The sequence below is a fragment of the Podarcis erhardii genome (genome assembly GCF_964252035.2).
Source record: "Podarcis erhardii genome assembly, chromosome: 5".
Classification (NCBI taxonomy): domain Eukaryota; kingdom Metazoa; phylum Chordata; class Lepidosauria; order Squamata; family Lacertidae; genus Podarcis; species Podarcis erhardii.
This window is the reverse complement of record NC_138509.1, coordinates 59,385,992-59,407,087: the sequence shown is the minus strand read 5'-3', so window position 1 is coordinate 59,407,087 and position 21,096 is coordinate 59,385,992. Positions and strand designations below refer to the sequence as shown.

Here is a 21,096-nt window from a genome sequence, read left to right as displayed (position 1 = left end):
GATCACCACTGGTGGCGAGTTGCCTTTCTACTTAATTTATAATATCTGTTACTAAACTGGCAGGTAGGCTTAATATCAATTAGCATATGCAAATTCCAGGGCCCTCCTTTGGGGGAGAGGGGCGATGCCTAAATGGTCACTGTATGTATGTGAGAGAAGATCTGGCTGGTCACTACAATTCTGTGATTCTATGACTGGGCAGAGGAGAAAGGTTGGTGAGAACTACATCTTCTCTGATCCTGAGGATGATGTGGGGCTGAGGGGGATGCGGCCCTCTCGCAGACACCGCCCTCGCTTGACTGGGACTTGATGGGACCCAAGTTCTCTTACCCTTCTGGTGAAATAAGCACCCGCTTATTTCCTTATTGCGCAGATCTGAAGGAAGAGTGGGAGAGCTGCGTCGCTTCCTCGCTTGCCGGGAGCTCCATGCAAAGGAAATGGGTTTAAAGTACAAAAAGTGGTTTTTAATTAAATATGAGGGAGAGCTTCTTGATAGTATGAGCTGTTCAGCTGTGGAACAGACTGCCTCAGAAAGTGGTGGACTCTCCTTTGTCAAAAGGTTTTAAGCAGAGGCTGGATAGCTACCTATCAGGGATGCTGTAGCAACATATCTCCTATGTCAGCAGGGGATTGAGCTTGTTGATCTTTGAGGTTCCTTCCAGCTATATGGCTCGTAAGATAACCCCATGCAATATCACATGCAGTCTTACATCCAGTTTATGTGGGACCTGATTGCATTGGAGTGGTATGAAAAATTAAAAACAACAACAGCACACAAGTGAAATGGGTATTCCTTGAACTGTGCCATCAAGCAGCTACCTGAATGTTCAGATTAGCCCTGTTACCTAGTATGTTTGCGTGGGATTGTAACCTTATTAGCTAACCCTGCTCTGGATAAAGCTATGTTTGCATCCAGCCCTTTGCATTCCCCTCTATCATTCCGTTACTCTCAAAGGATGCTTTTATGATTAAAAACAGCAAGCTTAGGAGAAGGGAGGGGGTGTTATTTACAAGCCTAACAAAAATCAGTGAGCTAAATATTTACAGGAGAAAATAGTTTAAAAGGAGCCAGGCTTTCAGAAGTAATTATGATAATGTTCCAAAGAAACAACCCATTCACACCAAGTGGGTGCCTGAGTCACAGCTGGTGCAAGCTGATAAAGCTCTTGGCTGGGGCCTGTAAATTGTGAATGCCCCCCCCCCCAAATAAGTCCTTCAAGAGATCTTCTCCTCACAGATTCTGGTTGAGAAGAAGGTTCTCTCTAGTTCCTTTGAAATTCCAACATAAAATGTTGCCTCAAAGGAAAAAAAGCCTCTTACTTTTTGAGCAGGTGGGTACAGAAAACAGTCCTTGAATTTCTTTATTTATTACTTATTCCAAGGCAGCCAACAGCTGTAAAGTGCAAACTACAAAATATTAAGAACATAAAAACAAAGCAGTTGAATATACAATAAAAACAATAAAACTGATAAAAAACAGCAGCCAGTTGAACAAATTGCAACCTATTTGCAGTAGTCACAAGGAGTCAGAATATCATCAGGCCAAAGGCCCTTCTCAATAAAAAGGATTTTTGCTTAACCAGCAGAATTCTCATTTTATCTTACTCTTGTTCTTAAAGGGGATTCTTCAGGAGTTTAATCTTATTCATTCCAAAGAATAATTTCCTCAGATCTGTTTGTTTAGTCCGCAGTGGACCATCTACAGTTCTCAGTTCTTCATCTTCGCAATCCAACATGAAGTCATTTAAGAAACCAAAAGCAGCCCCTTGACTTGTTGCTGGTGATTGCCAAAGGGTCATTTTGTGGCAGTTGGAAGTACCGTAATTCTGTGGAAATTGACTTGACTGGAACAGCCAAAGTGGTGTAGTGGTTGGAGCATTGAGCTAGGTGTGGAAAGACCCTGATTCAAGTCTCCACACAACCATCAACTACCATATTGGCCTAAATATAAGCCTCACTTTTTTCCAAATTCCAACTGTGAAAAGTTAAAGTGTGGCTTAAATTCGTGACCTTACAAAAATAGGCTTTTATGATATCGCTGCTGAAACAGACATACGGTAAAACGGAATGGGTGTGAGTGCCTGTGGAATTTTAAGGGAGCAGCTTATATTCAGGTATTGTCTTTTTTTCTCCCCCCGCCTTGAATTTTAAAGGTACATCTTATATTCAGGTGTGACTTATATTTGGGCCAATACTGTGCTTTGAACCAGTCTGCTTTTCAGTCTAACTCACCTTGCAGGGTTGTTTTGAAGATAAAGTAAGAGCGTGTTGGTGGGAGAACCATGTGTGCAGCCTTGAGTTCCTAGGAGAAAAAGTGGAGTAAATAATAATAATAATAAATTAATTAATTAATAGTAAGTGTCCTGTTCTTAGAAATTAATACTGTGTGTTCTAGAATGAGAACAGCTGTCTCTAAAATATGGGAGTTTGCGGGGGGGGGGGATCCATCTGAGGGCCTCATTCCATTGTGGAAAAACGTTTCGGGGCCACGCCAGTGATGGGTGAGGCCAGAGAGGAAGAAAAACTTTTCTCTTTCAATGTCATGCATACAAATTTTATAAGTTTTTATAATTTCATCTCTTTCTCTCCCTTTTTTTCTAAACTCCCAAATGCTGCATCTTTTCCTCATGGGAGAGTCCTTGATCTTTTTTGTTGCCCTTCTCTGGCACTGTTCCAACTTTACGATACGTACACAATACTCTAAATGAGATTGCACCATAGATTTTTATAACTACATTATATCAGCAATTTTATTTTCAGTTCCTTTCTTAATGATCCCTAGCTTGGAATTGCTTGTTCCACAGCTGCTGCACAACTGGGTTGATGTCTTCATCAAGCTATCTGCTATGAACCCAGGGTCTTGTTCCTGGTCATTTAGCACCAGACCCCATGAACATATATGTGAAATTAAGATTTGTTTGCTCTGACATGCATCACTTTACAGTTGTTTACACTGAATTGCAGTTGCCATTCCACTTAGTTTGGTAAGGTCCTTTTAGAGCACTTTACAATCTCTTTTTCTTTTAATGCAGGGGTGAAACTAGGCTTTATTTCACCAGGGTCAAAGACACAGGCTGGGAACCTCTATAACCCCCTCCCCCAAGGACAGGACTAGTCCTTCCAGAAGCCATGCAGGCTTTGCTGCAGCAAGGCTTGTTCTTCTATATGCTTGGCTATTTTATCTTTTTTGGGGGGACATACATTAAGCTAGGGACGCAGGTGGGACTGTGGTCTAAACCACTGAGCCTAGCACTTGCTGATTGGAAGGTCAGCAGTTCGAATCCCTGAGATGGGGCGAGCTCCCGTTGTTTGGTCTCAGCTCCTGCCCACCTGGCAGTTCAAAAGCACATCAAGTGCAAGTAGATAAATAGGCACCGCTCTGGGGGGAAGGTATATGGCGTTTCCATGCGCTGCTCTGGTTCGCCAGAAGCGGCTTAGTCATGCTGGCCACATGACCAGGAAGCTGTCTGCGGACAAACGCCGGCTCCCTCAGCCTATAGAGTAAGATGAGCACCGCAACCTCAAAGTTGTCTGCGACTGGACCTAATGGTCAGGGGTACCTTTACCTTTTTACATTAAACTAATTAGTCTGCGACTTCCACAATGCCAGTGATTGGTTCATTTTTATTTTGTCTAGAACTTTGTCTCTCTTCACCACTGTCTGCTTCGGTTTCTCAGACTCCCTTCCTCCAAAAGTAAATTCAAAAGTTAGTACTCTGCTCTACATTGTCCATTGTGAATATAGGTGCTCCCTTTCAATTCTATGATTCTATGAAATAATTAATTCAGCTTCCCCCCTCCCCAATCTCCTTATCCTTCTTTAGCACATTTTTGACTCCCTTGTCATCCAAGGGTTCAGCCACCTCCCTAGGTAGTCTGCTGCTATTAATGGATGTAAAGACCTACTTGTTGGTCTAATATGTGTGTGTGTGTTTGCAACATGCTTCTCCAATTCTTTTTTAGCATATATTATTCTCTGCTTACACTAATATATTTTTTGCCAAATTTTGTGTTCCTTCTTGTTCTCTTTGTATGGACAAGACTTTGATTTTATTTATTTTTTTTAAAAAAAGAAAGTCTTTTTGCCTCTGAGAGCTTCTTAACTTTGCTAATTAACCACTTTGTCATCCTCCTGGCCATTGTGAGACCTTTATTCATCTGCAATGTACAGATTAGGGCCCGGTTAACCTGTTTGACATTCTAGCACCAGTCAAACTAACCTTAATCATTATTGTCAGAAAAAAGAAATCAGTTGTACACCCAGGTACAAACAAGAACAGCTGACATGTTAGAACAGTTCCCTCCCAAGAGCTGTGCTGCTGCCACTTACCCAGATGGTGCAGGGAGCAGCAAGGGCATACTAATGGAAGTACCAGATTGCCTCCAATGGTGCACCTAGGCTGCCCTAAGCTCACCACCATCTGGCCCCAACTCCACACCATGGCACTGCCCTGTCACATGACTGCTACTGAGTTCAGATGTTCTCATCTGTTCTGCAACCTGTTAAGGGACCATCTGAATGGAGCTCATGGACCACTAGTAGTCAAAGGGCTACAGCTTGAGTATCACAGCAGGTAGGTAGGTAGGTAGGCAGGTAGGAGCTTGGGAGGTAGGCAAGCTAGGTAGGACAGCTTGCCTTAGAACTCTTGGGCAGCTATACAGCTATACTTTCTCCCCTGGAGGACAGCAAGAAAGAGCTGCATCTGTATCAGAGCCCATCTATTACCTTCCATCATCAGTTCAAAACAAGAAAGCAAGCACAACTCAGGAAGAAGTGGAAAAATGCCTTGATCATCAGTGATTCCTGAGTCACACGCATTTCAACTTAAATTCTTGGTAGGGGTTCCTTTTCTGCCTGGAAGATGAATACTTCTCTTTGTCAGTGCATTCTGCCAACATAGGCAGAATCTGCTCCAAATTATGTACCTCTTCTTCACTGCGAACCACTTACATCCTTATTCAGCAAGCTCTCTGTTGGTTGCTGCTGAAGACCCAGGCTGCCATGTTTTCCCCAATATCCTCACCTTCCTAGCTTTCTGTCCTCATAGAAGTATCCCTCTTTTGACAAAACATTGGCATAATTTGAAATAGTACATTTGAAATAGCTGAGTCCCTGCCAAGAGTAAGCCAAATAAGCTGTTACTACTACAGTATAGCTATAACCCTCACCTTACTCTGGATGTGCCCACTTGACTGCTTCAATCTGCAGAAGTGGCACTTTTACAAGGGTTGCAAAATATCTGTTCCACTCTTGTGAGAAATTGATTTGTTTTTACTGTGACATCGCCTGATCTATAGATATTAGGTAGGCATCTTCGCTGTTCTGTTTTTGACTACTGCTAAAAACTTTTCTGTTTTGGCAAACCTTCCCAGACATGTAATTTGATTAGGTGCATTTATTTTTCAGTTTCAATTAGATGCATTTGCCCCCAATGGATTTATCTCTATTTTGATCATTATGTTTACTGTTTCAAAGTCTGATTTTATTACAGTGTTAATGAATACTATATGTAAGCCACTTACGGATTATTATTATTTGATTAAGTGGTATATAAATCTTGTTAAAGAAATAAAATAAATACCACCTGATCATTACACATAATAGTCCCTTTCATTCCACTGTGCATCAGTGTCAGCAGAGCTGATGGCCACAAAAAAGAGATACCTCTTTTTCTATGGTATCTTTTGCTCTGTGATGCCGAGCCATGAGCTTCTTTGTGTTACCTATCTCCTAGTTTGTTGCATCCTGAGTAAGGCTGTTGTCAGGCAAAGCAGCGTCAGAGCTTTGCCAGGAAGGTCTGCTAGCGCTGAGGGTTCCTCTTCTTCCGTTGGAGCCTTGGGAACCAGGTTCCATGCAAAGGTTTTCTCTAACTCCAGTACAAACACACACAAATACACACCAACTGCTGCAGTTAATTTAAATTTCCTTCCCAGAAGAGGCCAGTGCAAGGCTGGGTTCTCTGAGATTCTGCACGATCTGACACCACATCTCAGCCTGGCCCTGCCCTCCTCCCCCTTCACCCGGCCTGGCTTTCATACAACGAGGAAAAGAAATAGGGGAAGACACTTTCCCCCCAACATTCTCTATTTATCTTAAATGAGGCAAAAAGGGCTTCATCAGTCTGTTTGAAACAATATCTGAAGCAGAGCTGGGCTGTGAGGGAGCGTCACTTCATCAAAGGCTGGGCTGGATACTCCACTGGGGAAGAAGCCCACAGGCCTGGTGGTTACTTTAAGTTTATAATGTGCAGGATTTACTTACATCATCTGCTTTCTGTAAATCTGCCCCCCCCCAAAGCAACACTTTGCTCCAGCCTCACCCAGTCATGTCTGAGCACCCAATTCCAGAGTCTCTGAATTAACTTGTACTTCACAGTAAGGCTAGACTGGGGTGAAGGGGGAAATCTATGGTGGGAAATTATAATCAGACAAACTTGCAATTTCAGGGACAAATCGTGTAATCATATTGGGCACGATTCCAGCAAAGCTATGGACTTTGAAGGTTCATTTATTTCAACATGAGAGATCTAATAATGCAATTCCATACATACTTACCTAGGAGGAAGTCCAACTGAATTCAGTGAGCCTAACTTCTGAGTAGACATGTCTAGGGTTCCACTGTGGCTGTTCTAAATGTTGACTAGATCTAGATAGTGTCTTTCATTTTGTATATCAGTTTGCTTAGAACTTGGGTTTCTTGAAGTCAGGCCCATACCTCACAAGGTAAGAGAGTATGATGGGATAGAGTAATTGTACTTACTTTCCTTAGTTCATCATATTACATGCTTCATCTCAGTCAATAATCTTAGTGAAAAGCCTGTTTAAAAACAAACCCCCATGTGCTGCGTTTAGGCAATATTTTAACATAAGTAGTGCAGTAAAAATCAGAAATACGTGATTTCCATACTTGCTTAAAAAAAGAGAAAAGACTGCAATCATTAGCAAATTTGAGGAAATAAGCCCCATTCAGTTGAAACTTGCTCAATAGGCATGTTTATAGGATTGAGCTGCAAAAGTGTGTGATCCATGGAGCCCAACTAGGAAGTAAATAGGACTCCTATTAAATATAAGTAAACTTATTTCGAAGTAAGCAGGCATATAATTGGGGTATGTATATTTTTCCTGAAAATTCAAAGGGCTCTGAAATCAGTGGTGTATACTTCCAAGTAGATAGCTACCTTTAGGATCAGACTATAATACACCAGCCTCATTTATTTTAGTGGGACTTCTTTAGGTGAATGTGTTTAGAGGTGTGTATAGGAAGCAAAAGGAGAGACATTCAGAATCTACCTTATGCCTCTTGGGGGAAGGGAGAAAGGAGGACTGTACAAATGTTAACCTGCATCCAAGAATTGCCATAAACCCATCAAATAATTGTAAATCTTGGGCACAATCCATTGAAAATAAAGCATTGTTTTGAGTCCCTTGGGAGAAAATTGCATACCCCCATATAAATAAATGGGACACAAAAGTGTTTTGCTTTGACTGAATCATGCCCCAAGGTTTCAACAGATTAATCAGTCCACTGTTTTGTTTTTGTTTAAACCCAGCAACTCAGCAGAGAGAGAACATATTGGGGGCATTTTAATTAATATAATCGTTCAGGGCATGTAAAATTACACCGAAATAACTGGTAGAAAATAACAATTGACAGTTTCAGTCAGGAGCTAATGACAGGTTTACTATGCATTATTCACAACGATGATGACGTGCACATTAATGATGATGAGGGTGATAATCATAAATAAAACATTTTGTACCCTTAAATCCTGTGCCATCCCTTTCTGGATTGATTCCTATAGGCCACGGGTGGAGGGTGAGGAGATAGTGGGGTCTCCCAACGTGATGCGGGAAGCAGAAAGAGTGGTAAGATAGAAAGCCCCGCCGCGCTCTTCTTGCCAAGCTGCTTTTCCTTTAGTTAAAACAAGAAAGGGGAGGGGGGGGTAAAAAGAGAAGACGTGGGCCTCCGGCGCTTAGTGGTGCGCATCCTTTCCACAAGAGAAAGAACTGCGGAGAACTGCTCATTCCTTAACCTATTTAAGCCATTTCTATCCGGCCTTTCCCTCGCAAGCCTTTCAAATCGTCTTACAATCCAGAAAGAAGGGCAAAATCCAAAACGGGGGCAAATCCAAAACAAGGGCGAAGAAATTAAACGAATCAGTCAATCTTTTTAGCTTTCAGATTTACGTTTTACAAGACTTTCGATGGGGTGCGGGGAGGAGAATCCCAAGATCTTTACCTGGAGGATTTAGGTTGCAGTAAGAACCCCGCTGCCCTATGGGATTCAGTGGGACTTAATTCTGCGTGGACATGGTTAGGATGGCGCTGCTAGTGGGTTTCCGAATTCTACAGCGGGACCCTGGGAAGAGACTAGAAGGCCAGATCAAAATAGATAAGGTGGAAAAGGTAATCTGCATAACAAATAAGGGATTCCCCACCCCACCCCCAAGCAAAAACTCCCTCCGTTACGCAGCTAAATCCCAGCCACGCTGGATTTCCAAAATCCTTGCAACATAACCGATGATTTGCAATAACATTGCTTTTGAATGAATGAAGGGAGTACAAACGAAATCCCACTTTCTTTGGAAACGAGCCCGGCAGTGGGAATTCCCGGGGAAGTTGTAGGACTCCTTTGACGCCACTGCACTGGGTGGAGGAAGCGCCTTGCCATCCCTCGTTCCCCTTTGAGTCTCTGGGCCGCTTGTCAGCGGGTAACGTAGTCGATGCCATCGGGGATCGGGCGCTGTTTTGCGGATAGAGGAGCCAAGGAGACCCGAGAGGTGCATTTGTTTGGGGGCGTGCCTCCCTCACCCAGTTTGCTCGGCCATCGGAGTGGGGAGAAGCCCACAAGTTCCCGTCGGGGTTCCAAGGGCGACTCCGCCGCCGCGAACCGGTCTTCAGGTCTTCCTGCACACCTTGATCCTTCCACGTCTCTACAACCCCCTTCCCCAGTTTCAAGGCGGATTGTGTGGCTGAATGTGTGATGCCCTGGCTCAGCCGAAGTGATGCCTCCACCCCACTCCACCCCACACAGCACCCGGCTTAATTCTACCGAATTCAAGCAGGGAAAGACGTTGCTTCTCGGGGAAGATACGCATATGTTCTGGCCGGCTGGATTCCGGCAGCGGACCAGCCACTTCTTCCCTTCCTTTCTGGAGCCATTGGCTAAAAATGCTCTTCGACGGAGCATCCAAAGTACGCGATAGGCGCTTTTGAAGGACACCAGCTCCTCCGGTTCGCTCTACCAGCGGCAAATGACCGGGAGGTTCCGTCTGAGTCCCAGGAGGTGTCTTCGGGTTCCCATCCCCGCCACTCTCAGGCTTGGCCCCCCCGATGGCTTACCGTGTCCCCCTTGCTCGGCTTCCCCAGGCCCGTTGTTCTCTGTCCTGCATGACTCTTTCCCGCAATATCCGCCGGCAAGTTTTTGCGCGCCCTCCTCCAATTCGAAGCGTGAAATCGGGCCGTCGGATTCGAGGCGCGCGTTAATTGTTTCTGCTGAACGGTACGCCTGATTCTCTCTGCAAAGTCAATCCCGTTGGAAATGGGATTTCATGCTGTTTTCCTGGCCCGGTAATTGATCTCCCGAGCGCTGCTAAGTGGAGAGATTTCAGACAAATCGAGCTGTCTAAAGTTGCTAAAGTCGATTCGATTTGAGTCCCACGAGGGTCTCTGCGGCGGAAGGGGGGTGGGCAGACGGGAGAAGGGGCAAGAGACCTATAGAGTTCGGGTCAAACGCCGGTATTTCGCCCCCCCCCAGTGATACCCAAACTCTTGTTCAGTTTCCCAAGATTCCCCCATAAAAACCCGACGGTATAGGCAACACGTCCAAGTTAACGGAGGGAGCAGTAGGTGAGGGTTAGAAAAGACATTTCTAAGTCTGGGCTTTTGCAGGCAGAAGGGAAAAAGCAGTCGTTTAGGGAGGACTCCAACTCCCATCTGCCCCAGCCAGCACGACCTGCGGAGCTTTGGTCCAGCAACGACCACAGGCTTTTAGATCATTCCCGTTGGGAAAGGCTTCCCCTTTGATCTTGACGGGCGTGAAAAGAGGCTATCCGGTATTTGTACCATTCTCAAACGCAGGACGGTGATCGTTTGGGAGGCAGTGTTATACAGTGGTTAGAGTGCTAGCTAGGACCTGGGAGACCTGGGTTCAAACCCCCATTTGGTCATGGGTCAGTCACTGCCTTTCTTCCTAACCTACCTCACAGGGTTGTTGTGGGGATTAAATGAGGAGGGGGAGAAGAACCATGTACGCCGCCTTGAGCTCCATGGAGAAGAAAAGGGGGTATAAATGCAATAAAATGAAGTTTTACTGAAGGAATGTGCCAAGGGGGGTTGTTACCCTGTCGCGCATTCGTTCACTCCCTTGCATAAAGGACAGCAGGCTACCTTCCAGGAATCCGGTGCCCTGTGGCTATACAACGGGGACGGATTTCCCCTGGTAGTTCCTGAGAATGTAAACGCAGCGGGATGGGGCTAGTTCACACACGGTAGTGCCTATTCCTCCTTTTCACATCGCACCAAACGCGGCGTTTTACCGCGGAGTCTTTAACGCGTCATCGCCTAGACGGGGCCAGCCTCAGGCAGCTGAAACTGGGTGTCATGGAAGGGCAGCAAATTTAACTGACTTAAGGATAATTGTATCTCTGCTGCCAGGGAAACGGAAAGGTACTATATTTCTGTCCAGGATGCCCCAATTACTTAGCTGGCCTGGCTGTACGTGTGTGCTATTTTGCTGTTTGGCGTAGGGCAGCGAGGTGTCTTCTTGTGCCGTCCTTGTGAACAGAGAAATCAAGAGATGGCGCTTCCTGGAACTGAGCAAGGAATCAGCTGGACTTACCCATGGAATCCAGGCACCTGCTCTTTGGGGATTTTCTTTTTCGACCGATCTAAATTGTGCCCCCACCTTTTAAAAATGTGACTGGCCAAGGCCAGAGTGTCTTCGTTAGAGCAGCATTGTCTGAGGGGTCTTCCCTTTCCTTCCTAGCCCTGCAGAAGGGGCGCTCCGAAGGATGCACCGGAATGCTAAGTATTCCAAGTTTATGCCCTAAATGGCAACGCATCAGGCTTTCAGCCGCCAGGAGGCGCTCGTTGAACATCATCAATGTCTTGGTTGCAGTCTGCTTGGTACTAAAAGACCTTCCGAAAGCCAGAGGCTCCGTGCAGTGCGCCCCCTGCCGGCTAGTTCTCTTGGCAATGTCTGCTTTCGGCGAGGATTCCATTAAGGATGGATGGGGCGAGGGCACCGCTGCGAGTGTGACAAAGGGGGGTATTTGGGAGAAAGAACTTCGCTCCTTGCTATCCTTTCCTTTCACCTCGAACAATGGCTGAGGAGATTCCGCTTAGATACATCAGCCTGCCCGCTGGCAACCCTTGCTGCCCAGTCCCACACCCAGTGGGGATTTTGCCTGACTATAAACTCGGTGGAAATGCCCTTATGCGGGATCTCATGATTCCAGCGAGGGGTTAGGCTGGGAATTCAGGATTCTGCTTTCCAGGGTTTTCCTGGAGACTCCAGCCTCATTTGCAAAGCAGCCAACGTCAGCACTTCGTCCCTCTGCTAAACATCTGTCCATGCGAAAATACGTTTTTAAAAAACAAAACAAAACCCAGGTTTCCAGACACCCACTCCACCCTCGATATTTATGTCTGCAACATCTCATTTGGAAATGCCATCGGCTCAGTTTGCAACATCCCATTATAGGGGGTTAAATCCCGACTTCCCAATTTGCAGTTTATTATTATTTTTATATATTCCTCTACTTAGAGGTTTTGGCCTTGGAGCATGTGTTACCAGTTAGAGAAATATCAAAATAATGAATGACAAATTCCGAATTCTGAGGCCATGAATCACAAACTGGAGAGTCCAGACTGAGTAAACGGGGGCCAGGGAGATTCCTCACGGATCACCCAAGCAAATACATTTCATTTAGGAATTATAAAACTTCAGTCCTATACCTGCCGTCCCATTGAGCTCAATGGGACTTCTGATTAGATACGTCTAGACTAGCATTGCACTGTAATTATTCCCCCTCCCATAACAGTGTCATAAAAATGGATAAGAGAGACTTTGTTCATCCTCAAGCTGTTCAAAAGCACCCAGTTAACTCCGTTCCTCATGAAAAGCAAAAGCAAAAAATGAATTTAAAAAAATCAAACAAACAAAACCTTAGGAAAGCACCTAAAAATCATTACACGAATGGAGCACGAATTTTTCTGGAATCCCCAGCTGGATAAAATATAGGAAGCCAAGACTGGTCAGGCATGAACGGTGAATTCACCAGGAGCTTTTTAAAAACAAAAATATGTATTCATTAATGGCCTGAAAAAGGAAGTAAGAATGTGACAAGATTTGCAGGTTATCAGGTCATTTAAAGCAGCTAAAGCAGCTAAATCTAAAGCAGACTGAGGCGGTGGTCTTATCTGGTACCTGGAAGTAAGTCCCGTTGACATCAGTGGTGCTTACTTCTGAGTAGACACGCGTGGGCTTGCACTGCAAAGACCAGTCGCCCTCGGTGCTAAGGAACGCAAGCAACGAAACAGCAGATGGGATTTAATACTACTTGGGAGGAGGAGAGATGGCCAAAGAACATAATAAAATCTAAAAATGAAGGCAAGGCGTCCTTGATTTCAGTAGGTTTTACACAAGGTCTTGAGGGTTCGGGAAGCAATAGCACTTATGCAGAGCCAGTTTCATACACCCTGTGAGTATTTCATCCAGCATTTCATCCCAGTCCTAAAAAAAACATATTGTTTTTCTTCCTGTGGAAAATGTGCTTAGGATCGCAGTCCCCTCCACTGTGTTGGGAGGTAAGTGGAACGCAGCGCCTAGCGCACCTTTGTTCCCCAACAAGTGTAATGGGAACCTGACTGAGGTGGCAGATGAGAGCCCCGCTGAAAACAGTGGCACTTCCTTCTGAATAAACACGCGGCCACAATCGCCCCTTGAAACCACAACAGCCAGGAGCCACCAATCTGGGGAGATTCGTCGAAATGTCGGTCCAAGAGACTGTAGCTCCGCAGCCAAAATAATAAACATCACGTTAGACTTCCGAGCGCGGGTAGTGCGTTAAGTCTACTGCAGCGGAAACAACAAAGAGCCCTGTCCTTTCCTTGAAGAGGACAAGACTTGAGAGTGGCATTTGCTTTCCTGCGCGTCACTTCGTCGGATGCACGACGGCCGGGTTATCTAATGTACAATGGGTCTTTCTTAGTGCAGAAGAGCAAAGGGGCCGTTGAAAAGAAGTTCACCTTCATACCATTACGCCTCGAGCCCTGAATAGTATATTTCTGCTCTCCCAGTTGTTTTTAAGGCGGTAAAGAGAAGCTCAATCAGAATTATTTGGTCACAAGCAAATGTTTAAATACTTCATCTTTGAAAAAAAAGAAGAGAACAAAGGAAGGATGTGTCTGAACCGCACAAAACCAGGAATACCTGAAAAGAAACTGCCCCATTTATATCCGAAGGCATCAAGCTTGAAACAGATCTGATCGTTGCTTCTCGCAAGGCCCAGTTTTAGACTATGGAAACTTGAGATATTAGGCACCCCTTACCTTAAACATTAGAGTCTCTCAAGGGAACGTTTGCTGATAATTCCTATGTTAAATGTATGTATTTATATTACAGGGCATCAGGCTTACAGGACGTAAAACAGTGGTTCAGGCTGCGTACAGGCCATATATTAAAAACCCATTCTGCAAGAGTCCTGGGGATCCTGTAGTTTATCCCCACCCCACCCACAGAGCTACAGTTCCCAGCACCCTTGGCAAACTACACTTCGCATGGTTCTTTAAAAGAGAGTTTCCCAGGTGAGCCGTGCCTTGAAAGGAACCACTTTTTAATTTTTCTTTGGGTCTGATGCCCTTTAATATGAATATATGCGTAGCATTTCTGATATTGCTTACATTTACAGAGGCCAGACGTGATGGGAATACCCCCCTCCTCTCACCGCCCCCTCCTTTGAAAGCGCTTCCTGGCGCATCTGGCTCTGGACACTGTCAAAGACAGGCTACTGGGCTCGATGACCCCCTCAGGCTACTGTTGTGAATTTGGAAAGTTCTTCAGTAGTGTCAACTTGAGCATAAATACTCGTGAACGAGGAGAGGAAATTGTCCATGTCCACCGTTATTTTCTTGCAAACCAAGGGCCCAGCCTAATCCCCCCCTCCACCGCCCCAAGATCTAATCTATTTCTCCGGTAGTCTTTTGTCAGCGCCAGGACTAAGTTCTTCCATCTTCGTGATTCCAAACAGCAATTTTACGCAGCACCTCTACCATCCTGAACATTTTAAAGCTCAAAGCCGTTTCCCCCAACCCCAAGTCCAACTGGGCATCTCCGAAGGCAGAGTTGCACCCACAGCTCTCACATCCCGAGAGCATGTTCGCACAAGCAGGACTTGGATCATTTGGAGACATTCTGATTTCATGAGAAGGTCGCTCTCCTGAGATCAAGGACAAGTTGTCCATCAGTGGATATTTCTGCGGTGGGATAAAGGCGGTACAAAAACCGCGCGCGGGTTTGCTCAAAAGCCTTATGGGGCCTCGATCTTACACACACTTGGGAGTGTAAGCCTCAAGCGGCTCACTTCTAAATTAGGAGGTGCAGAATCCGGCACGGCTGGGGTGAGATCCGAAACTCCAGGAGATTTCATTCACAACTATTGAATCTTAGGACTTAAATAAAAACCCTCTGCAGTGTAAAACAACTATTATTTCCAGCGTGCACACACAACGACAGTGCTCCTAGTGAAACTTGTTCTCGAACACCGGGAAAGTGCAAAGAGCCAGTTGGACACACCATCTGGGAGCTCTTCGCATACCAAGGAAACCCAGAGGAGGACTGAGGCTAACCCTCCCCTATAAATGTTTAAAACTAGGCTTGGAGATCGCTCGGTCTCCATAGCAGGGCTCCAATCTATCGAGGTCCGCAAGGCTGACTACAGAAGAAATGTGACGGACTTCACCGAGAAACAGCAACACCCGGGAGGCAATAATTCGAGCTGTTCTCCTTGCCAAACCGACCTGGCCTTTTGCACTCCCACTAAGACAACTGAAGAGTTGGAGGGCGGATGGGCTGTGTGTGTTTGTGTTCTGCATCCCTTTTGTTTTACCCGGGTTTTCCTTTCCAGGAAAGGAACGAGACTCAGACATAAAGAAGGATTGCATTGCTTAAATGGGTTACTCTGCTTAAAATATATATTCCCGCACTCTGGGACTAAGCAGTTCCAAGCCGGGACAAATCCTGTGGCGCGCGGTCCCGGGCGACCGGGATCAGCTCTTGGCCAAATGCTCGAGCAATATGCATTTCTATGGCAGTAAAGTCATAGAAATGCATATTGGACTCGGTTTCCACCGCAGCGTGAAGCACGAGATCGCAGTCCTGCAACCTCGGGCACGTTTACTCGCAAGTCACTTCCGCGGTGTTGAACTGGTGGCTTTCGCGCAGAAACAGGGCGCGAAAACAGCCCAAGTGAAGACGCCGCGCGTAGTTTGAGAGAGAGGGGGGAGAGAAAGACCCTTCAGTCAAATAGGGGTTTCAGCTGCATTATTAAATGGCCCTGTGACCCCCCCTCTTAGGCCCCCACCCCGCAAATGCAAAAAACTCCGATTCAAAGGGAAGTGCCTCCCGCCTGCCCTCTGGCTCATCCCTAAGCAAACGGATGGAGAACCTGCCTCTCTCCCTCCCACAGTCCATCGCCCATTAGCCCCGGCCAGCGTGTCTAGCGGTAAGGAGCGGCGGGAGTTGGAGACCTACAACATGTGGAGGGTCGCAGGATCCCCGGTCCGTTGCGGGGTGGGTGGGGGACATGCCCTTGGCTGGGGTAAGGCCCCTCCACCGAAAACGTAGCAGAAGGGAGCGAGATCTCCTCTCCCGTCGGGGAGATGCCGCGTTACCCATAGATAAAAACCAGCCTCCCGGGAACGACTCACCCGCGCTGCGTCCGGGCTCAGATTCTTTTCCCTTTTTCTCCTCCCGGGAGCGCCGGGACTTCCTCCTTTCGTCCACGCCAGTCTCAGCACCGAAGGCAGAGGCTGGCAGTGGGGTAGGGCGGGGTGGGGTGGAGCTGCAGGGCACCCCTGCTCCCCTCCAGCCCCCAGATTTTTGACTGTCCAGAGCCAAAGGCCGGCGGAAAAGATTGTGTGAACGGAGAAACAGACCCCTGCTTACCTACCCATCTCTCGGGCTACTCTTGCGCGAGGTTTCAGCGTCGGGGCTGGGGAGAGACGAGGCAACCACGGTCAGGGGGTTCCCGTTATTCGCCTCCGGCTGGAGCTGCTCTTGCCCAGCCACCTTTTGGTAGCGAAATTGTTAGCAACGTCGGCGGCGACGGCAGGCCTCCTACCCGGCAGTTGGAGAGAAGGAAACCCGGTGCGCGCGCGGAGGGGGGGGGGAGACCAATCCCCTCCCCATCTCCCCCTTCCCCCTCCCTCCGGATGCGCGCAGGCCCCCTCCGGGAGCCGGCCTGGCCCCTCGGGGAACCCGTGCCGAGAGGGTTAACCCCGGAGCGACTCCCCTTTACCTTTGCGAGAGCGAAAATGTCCGCAGGCGGCGGCTCTTCCAGGGGCGGCGCTGGCGAACAAGGCGTCTTGGCACCGGCCCCGGGGAAGGCTGGTCAGGGGCGTGAGCTCCCCTCTCCCACCAGCACCAAAACATTGGGGGGCAGGGGGAAAAAGGCAGCTTCGCCCCCACGCTTTGCACTCCGGACAATTAGCCGCCCGCGACTGGCTGTGCCCGGCGCGGGACTTAATTCGGGGAGCCCCCCTCGGCCTCGGCCCAGCATGCCCTGCCCCAGCGCTGGCCCTCCCGGCTTCCTGGCCCTCTTGGCCCCTGGACTAGCGCTGCTGGCTCACCTCTCGCTCCCCTCGCAGGCCGGGGTGAGGCGCCTTCCCGCCGGGACTGGCCCGCAGGGCGCCCCGGGCCGGACGCTCATCCTCCTGGACGTGAGCGCCAGGAGCCCCCTCCGCGTCACCAGCGAGAACTTCCTCTCGCTGCAGCTGGATCCCTCCATCCTCCACGACGGCTGGCTGGACTTCCTCAGGTAAGGAGGGGCGGCAGCGGCTCCCCGGCCTTCCCCACCCCACGGGCTCGCTCCCCTCCTGCCAGCCCGCCTCGGCGCCCCCCTTCGCCCTGCCGCGCACTACCCCAGCGCGCCCTTTGCGCTCCGCGCGTCCCTCCTCCACGGCCTCGCCGAGCCGCGGCTGGGACGCGAGGAGGAGGCCGGGCCATGGTTCCTATTAAGATGCACATGTTTGCAATGGAGAAAGCATCTCGGAAAGGCTGGCTGGAGGGGGGGGGGGAGAGAGAAATGCTGCCGCTTGCCTTAGCCCCACCGCCGGCGCCCGGTTCTGGAGCGGGTTTCAGCCCCGAAAGGGCGAATCTGAAGCTGATAACCGTCGATGTCCCAGGGGGCGGTCACTCCTGGGCTTCTTGGGTCAGGAGAACCGCTCCCCTACGCGATCAACGGGGCCCTGATGGGAAAGAGTCCAAAGGAATCCCTCCAGAGCCCGCGCCGATGCCCAAGACGGGGCGGGCTTCCCCTCCAGCCGGTCCGCAGGAAAGGGAGAGGGGCGTCCCAGGGTCGCGTCGCTGCCAGTCGGGGGAGCGCAAGCTCCAGGTATCCTTTCTCAGCCGCATCTCTCCCGGCTGCCTCCGGAGGGCTGGAGAAGATGCCCCGTCGTCCCTCTGGGCGGTCTTCCGTGGGGCGAAGGGTGGCTTTCCGGCCCCTTGGCGACGGAAGCCGGTGCGGGAGCGCAGCCCTTCTTTGCTTCTCCGGGCAGCCTCCTCTTTCCCTTCGGGCCTTTGACGGCCTGACGGGCTAGCGGCGCCCTCGGTGTGCACCGGGGGAGGCGCGATGGCGGCGCTCCGAGCGCGGCTTGCCTCTCCGGTCGGGCCCTGGGCTGCGCAGGATCCGTCCTCTCTCACGCAGCTCCTTGTCCGCGCAGCTCCCGGCGTCTGGTGACCCTGGCCCGTGGCCTGGCGCCCGCCTTCCTCCGCTTCGCCGGCAAGAGGACGGACTTCTTGCAGTTCCAGAACGTGAAGAACCCGGCCAAGAGCCGAGGCGGACCCGGACCCGACTACTACCTCAAGAACTACGAGGACGGTGAGGCTGCGGAAGCACAGGCAGGGGCCGCGGCGGGGAGAGAGGGGCGAGGCGGCGATCCCGCTATTCCCTGGACGGGACGGACATGGGGGGATGCGATCCCAGAGACGGAGGAAGGATGCTCATTCTGCAGACCCCGGCAAACCCTTCCATTATCAGTGATTGGGCCATGGGGAGGAGAGGCAGGCTCTTCTTATGGGGGAAAGGAGGCTTATCACGGCGAGCTAGTGATAACGATAAGGAGATGGCCCCTAGTGAACTGGGGCCAAAGTAAGCTCTCTGCTTAATAGGGTCTTTTTGCTGCCAGCAGTGGCTGAGCCCATGCAGGTGACTTTAAAACAACTCACACATTTACACCTGACTTGTGATTAAAAGCCCTCCTGTGCTGCTTGGCAGGATGGTAAAGATGCCTAAGGCTCCCAATCAGGGCGGCAGCGAGGGTCAGATAATTTGGTCCCTGGTATCTTATGCAAGGAACAGTTCAGGTGGTGATGGGCTGCTACCCCAGACCCAAACAATACCTTCCTTGCAGTTGTGCACCTGCTTCTGTGCCAGCATGTTTGGATTGTGGCTCCAGAGAGTGTTGAGGACATCAAGGCATATATGCTGGGATGGTTGCATGACACAGCCTGGCGTTTCTGATGGTGCATTGGGAGGGCTTATGCCAGGCAGACATCATTAACCCTTTTGCTCTGTTTGTATTTTGCAAGAGAGCTAAAAGTGGTTGCTAAACTGTGTCCACGGGTTGTATTTGGATTTGGATTTGGATTTGATATCCTGCCTTTCACTCCCTTTAAGGAGTCTCAAAGCGGCTAACATTCTCCTTTCCCTTCCTCCCCCACAACAAACACTCTGTGAGGTGAGTGGGGCTGAGAGACTTCAAAGAAGTGTGACTGGCCCAAGGTCACCCAGCAGCTGCATGTGGAGGAGCGGAGACGCGAACCCGGTTCCCCAGATTAGGAGACTACCGCTCTTAACCACTACACCACACCGGCTCTAAGCTTTACTCATAATAGACTCCTTGAAACTGATGGACATCAATTAACACATGACTAACGTAGGTGTGTTAATTTTAATGGGTCTACTCTTTGTAAAGGTTAGTTTAATGTCACCCTATAGGTCTATGTGTGAGAAAAGCAATTTGGTCTTCAACTGGTGGTTCAGGACCCACATTAGGTTGCATCCTGATTTATGGTAAATATGTGATTTTTTGGGTGTGTGTTTTTTAAGGGTAACCAAATTCATGTTTGGGTAAAAGATGGGCTGAGGGTCTGAAAAAGTTGAAGACTAGGGGGAAAGGCAGAGGAGAAGATTCCACCTGTAAGAATGCAGGAGTAGCTTTGCTGAATCAGACCAGACAGCCAGCTAATCCCCACACTCTCCACAGCAGTAGTTGCAAGGCAACTAGGAGAAAACCACCCCCTCTTGTTTACCTGGTATTTGGAGATACATTGCCTATAAAGAGGAATGTTTGGTTTTTAAGCTAGCATGGCCAATGAAATCATCTTTACCCATGAACTGGCTTAATTCACTTTTAACAGTGGACTCCTACCTATATTTACCCAGAAGTCCCACTTGGTTCCGTGGTGCTTACTCTCAGATAAGCGGGTCTAGGACTGCAGCCTAAAGTGGTTGCTATCAATTATGCTATCAATTATGCCGTTTGCCTGTCCTCTGCTTATTGCCAGTTGTTACACCAGGCACAACTGGTGGGCAAAACTAAAAGCAAAATACATGGAAGTACAAATTACGCTTTGTGAGTGTGTGATTTAGGCAGAAATCCAGAATATGCAAATATCAAGATAAAAAATGGACAGTAATAATCTAAACAAAAACCTCATGGTTACCGTGCAACAAAGGTTGGTCATACAAAGTGAAGACATGGTGTCTCAAAATCTACCAGAATCCACAACCCTCCAAAATCTACCCCTCGGACGGGGTGGGGCAAACTCTCCACAGGGATTTCTTTATATTTAGACCATTTCATAATTAATTGTATATTTAACTTTTCTTCTACTGTGGGATTGTGGCTGGATCAATCTTTGACAAAACACTTTGAGTTTAAGAGATTTAACATACAAAGAAGTAAACAGTGCATCTTTCCCCAGGAACACAAGCAATTTCAATGGATTAGTCAGCTTGTTGAGAGAGACATAGAATAGTGTAGGACACAGTAAGCCAAGGAAACAAGGGTAGATGGAGATGCTTCCTTGCCTGATCCTTCCCTGCCATCCATAGGATAGTTGGTGCTGTGATTTGTGCACTGACTTCTCCCACCTTTATCCACTGGCTAAGATTACGATATTCCCTCATCCTTCATTTTTATCTTGGAGATTCCAGGGTACTTTACCTTGGTGGCACCCGCGCAAAGGAGTAGAGAGCAAAAAAATATTGGGGAGAGTGTGGAAGGGGCAAAGTGCATTTTGGGATGGGGAGAGCTTTGTCCCACATTCTATATTTCTTAAAGAAAAAATATGGTATATTTCATATACATTCAGGTTGCCATCAACGTCTTTTCTCTGATGTGAGCCTGTTGATTTTGATGGAGTTTAGTTTTCCTGTAAGCATGCTTGGGGACTGCAGCCTTATTTTAATTTCTAGTGTATGATTCAGTTACAATTTGTATGTAAAAAGTGCATTTTCTTCAAGCAGCTGTTGGGCTCTACCAATGAGGTGGTGTGAGGCTAAGCTGCTTGTTTCTCCTCCCTACTTCTGGTGATACTCATAGTACTTAAAGGCAGAAAATCTGAACTGCGCACATATCCTACTTTTAAAGGACATTATTTCACCCAAAGTGTCCTGGGAACTTTAGTTTACCCTACACAGAGCAATGGTTCCCAGCATCCTTAACAAAGTTCCCAGGATTCTTTGTGGGAGATAATGCGCTTTAAATGTATGATGAATATGCATCCTTGGTTTTTAACGCCTGGTGGTTTTCAAGAACCTACAACAGTTCTATCACACCAGTCTGGGCAAATGGAATGCATGCCAGCAT

General features: G+C 48.1%; 1 protein-coding gene and 1 long non-coding RNA gene across 2 annotated transcripts in view; one reads left to right on the top strand and one right to left on the bottom strand.

Annotated features, from left to right (window-relative positions):
- Positions 1-552: 552 nt before the first annotated feature.
- LOC309342698 lies at positions 553-16,267 on the bottom strand. Its single transcript, XR_014156990.1, has 4 exons — positions 16,173-16,267; positions 7,761-7,912; positions 2,233-2,302; positions 553-1,407 (listed from the first exon to the last, which is right to left on the bottom strand). It is a non-coding gene; the product is annotated as an uncharacterized lncRNA (long non-coding RNA).
- Positions 16,268-16,335: 68 nt separating this feature from the next.
- HPSE2 (heparanase 2 (inactive)) overlaps positions 16,336-21,096 on the top strand; it is a 121,921-nt gene continuing 117,160 nt past the window's right edge. Inside the window, exons 1-2 of the mRNA XM_081863488.1 lie at positions 16,336-17,039; positions 17,944-18,101. Coding sequence (XP_081719614.1) covers positions 16,435-17,039; positions 17,944-18,101 — 763 coding nt within the window. The 5' untranslated portion in view covers positions 16,336-16,434. The remainder of the gene's footprint in view (positions 17,040-17,943; positions 18,102-21,096) is intronic.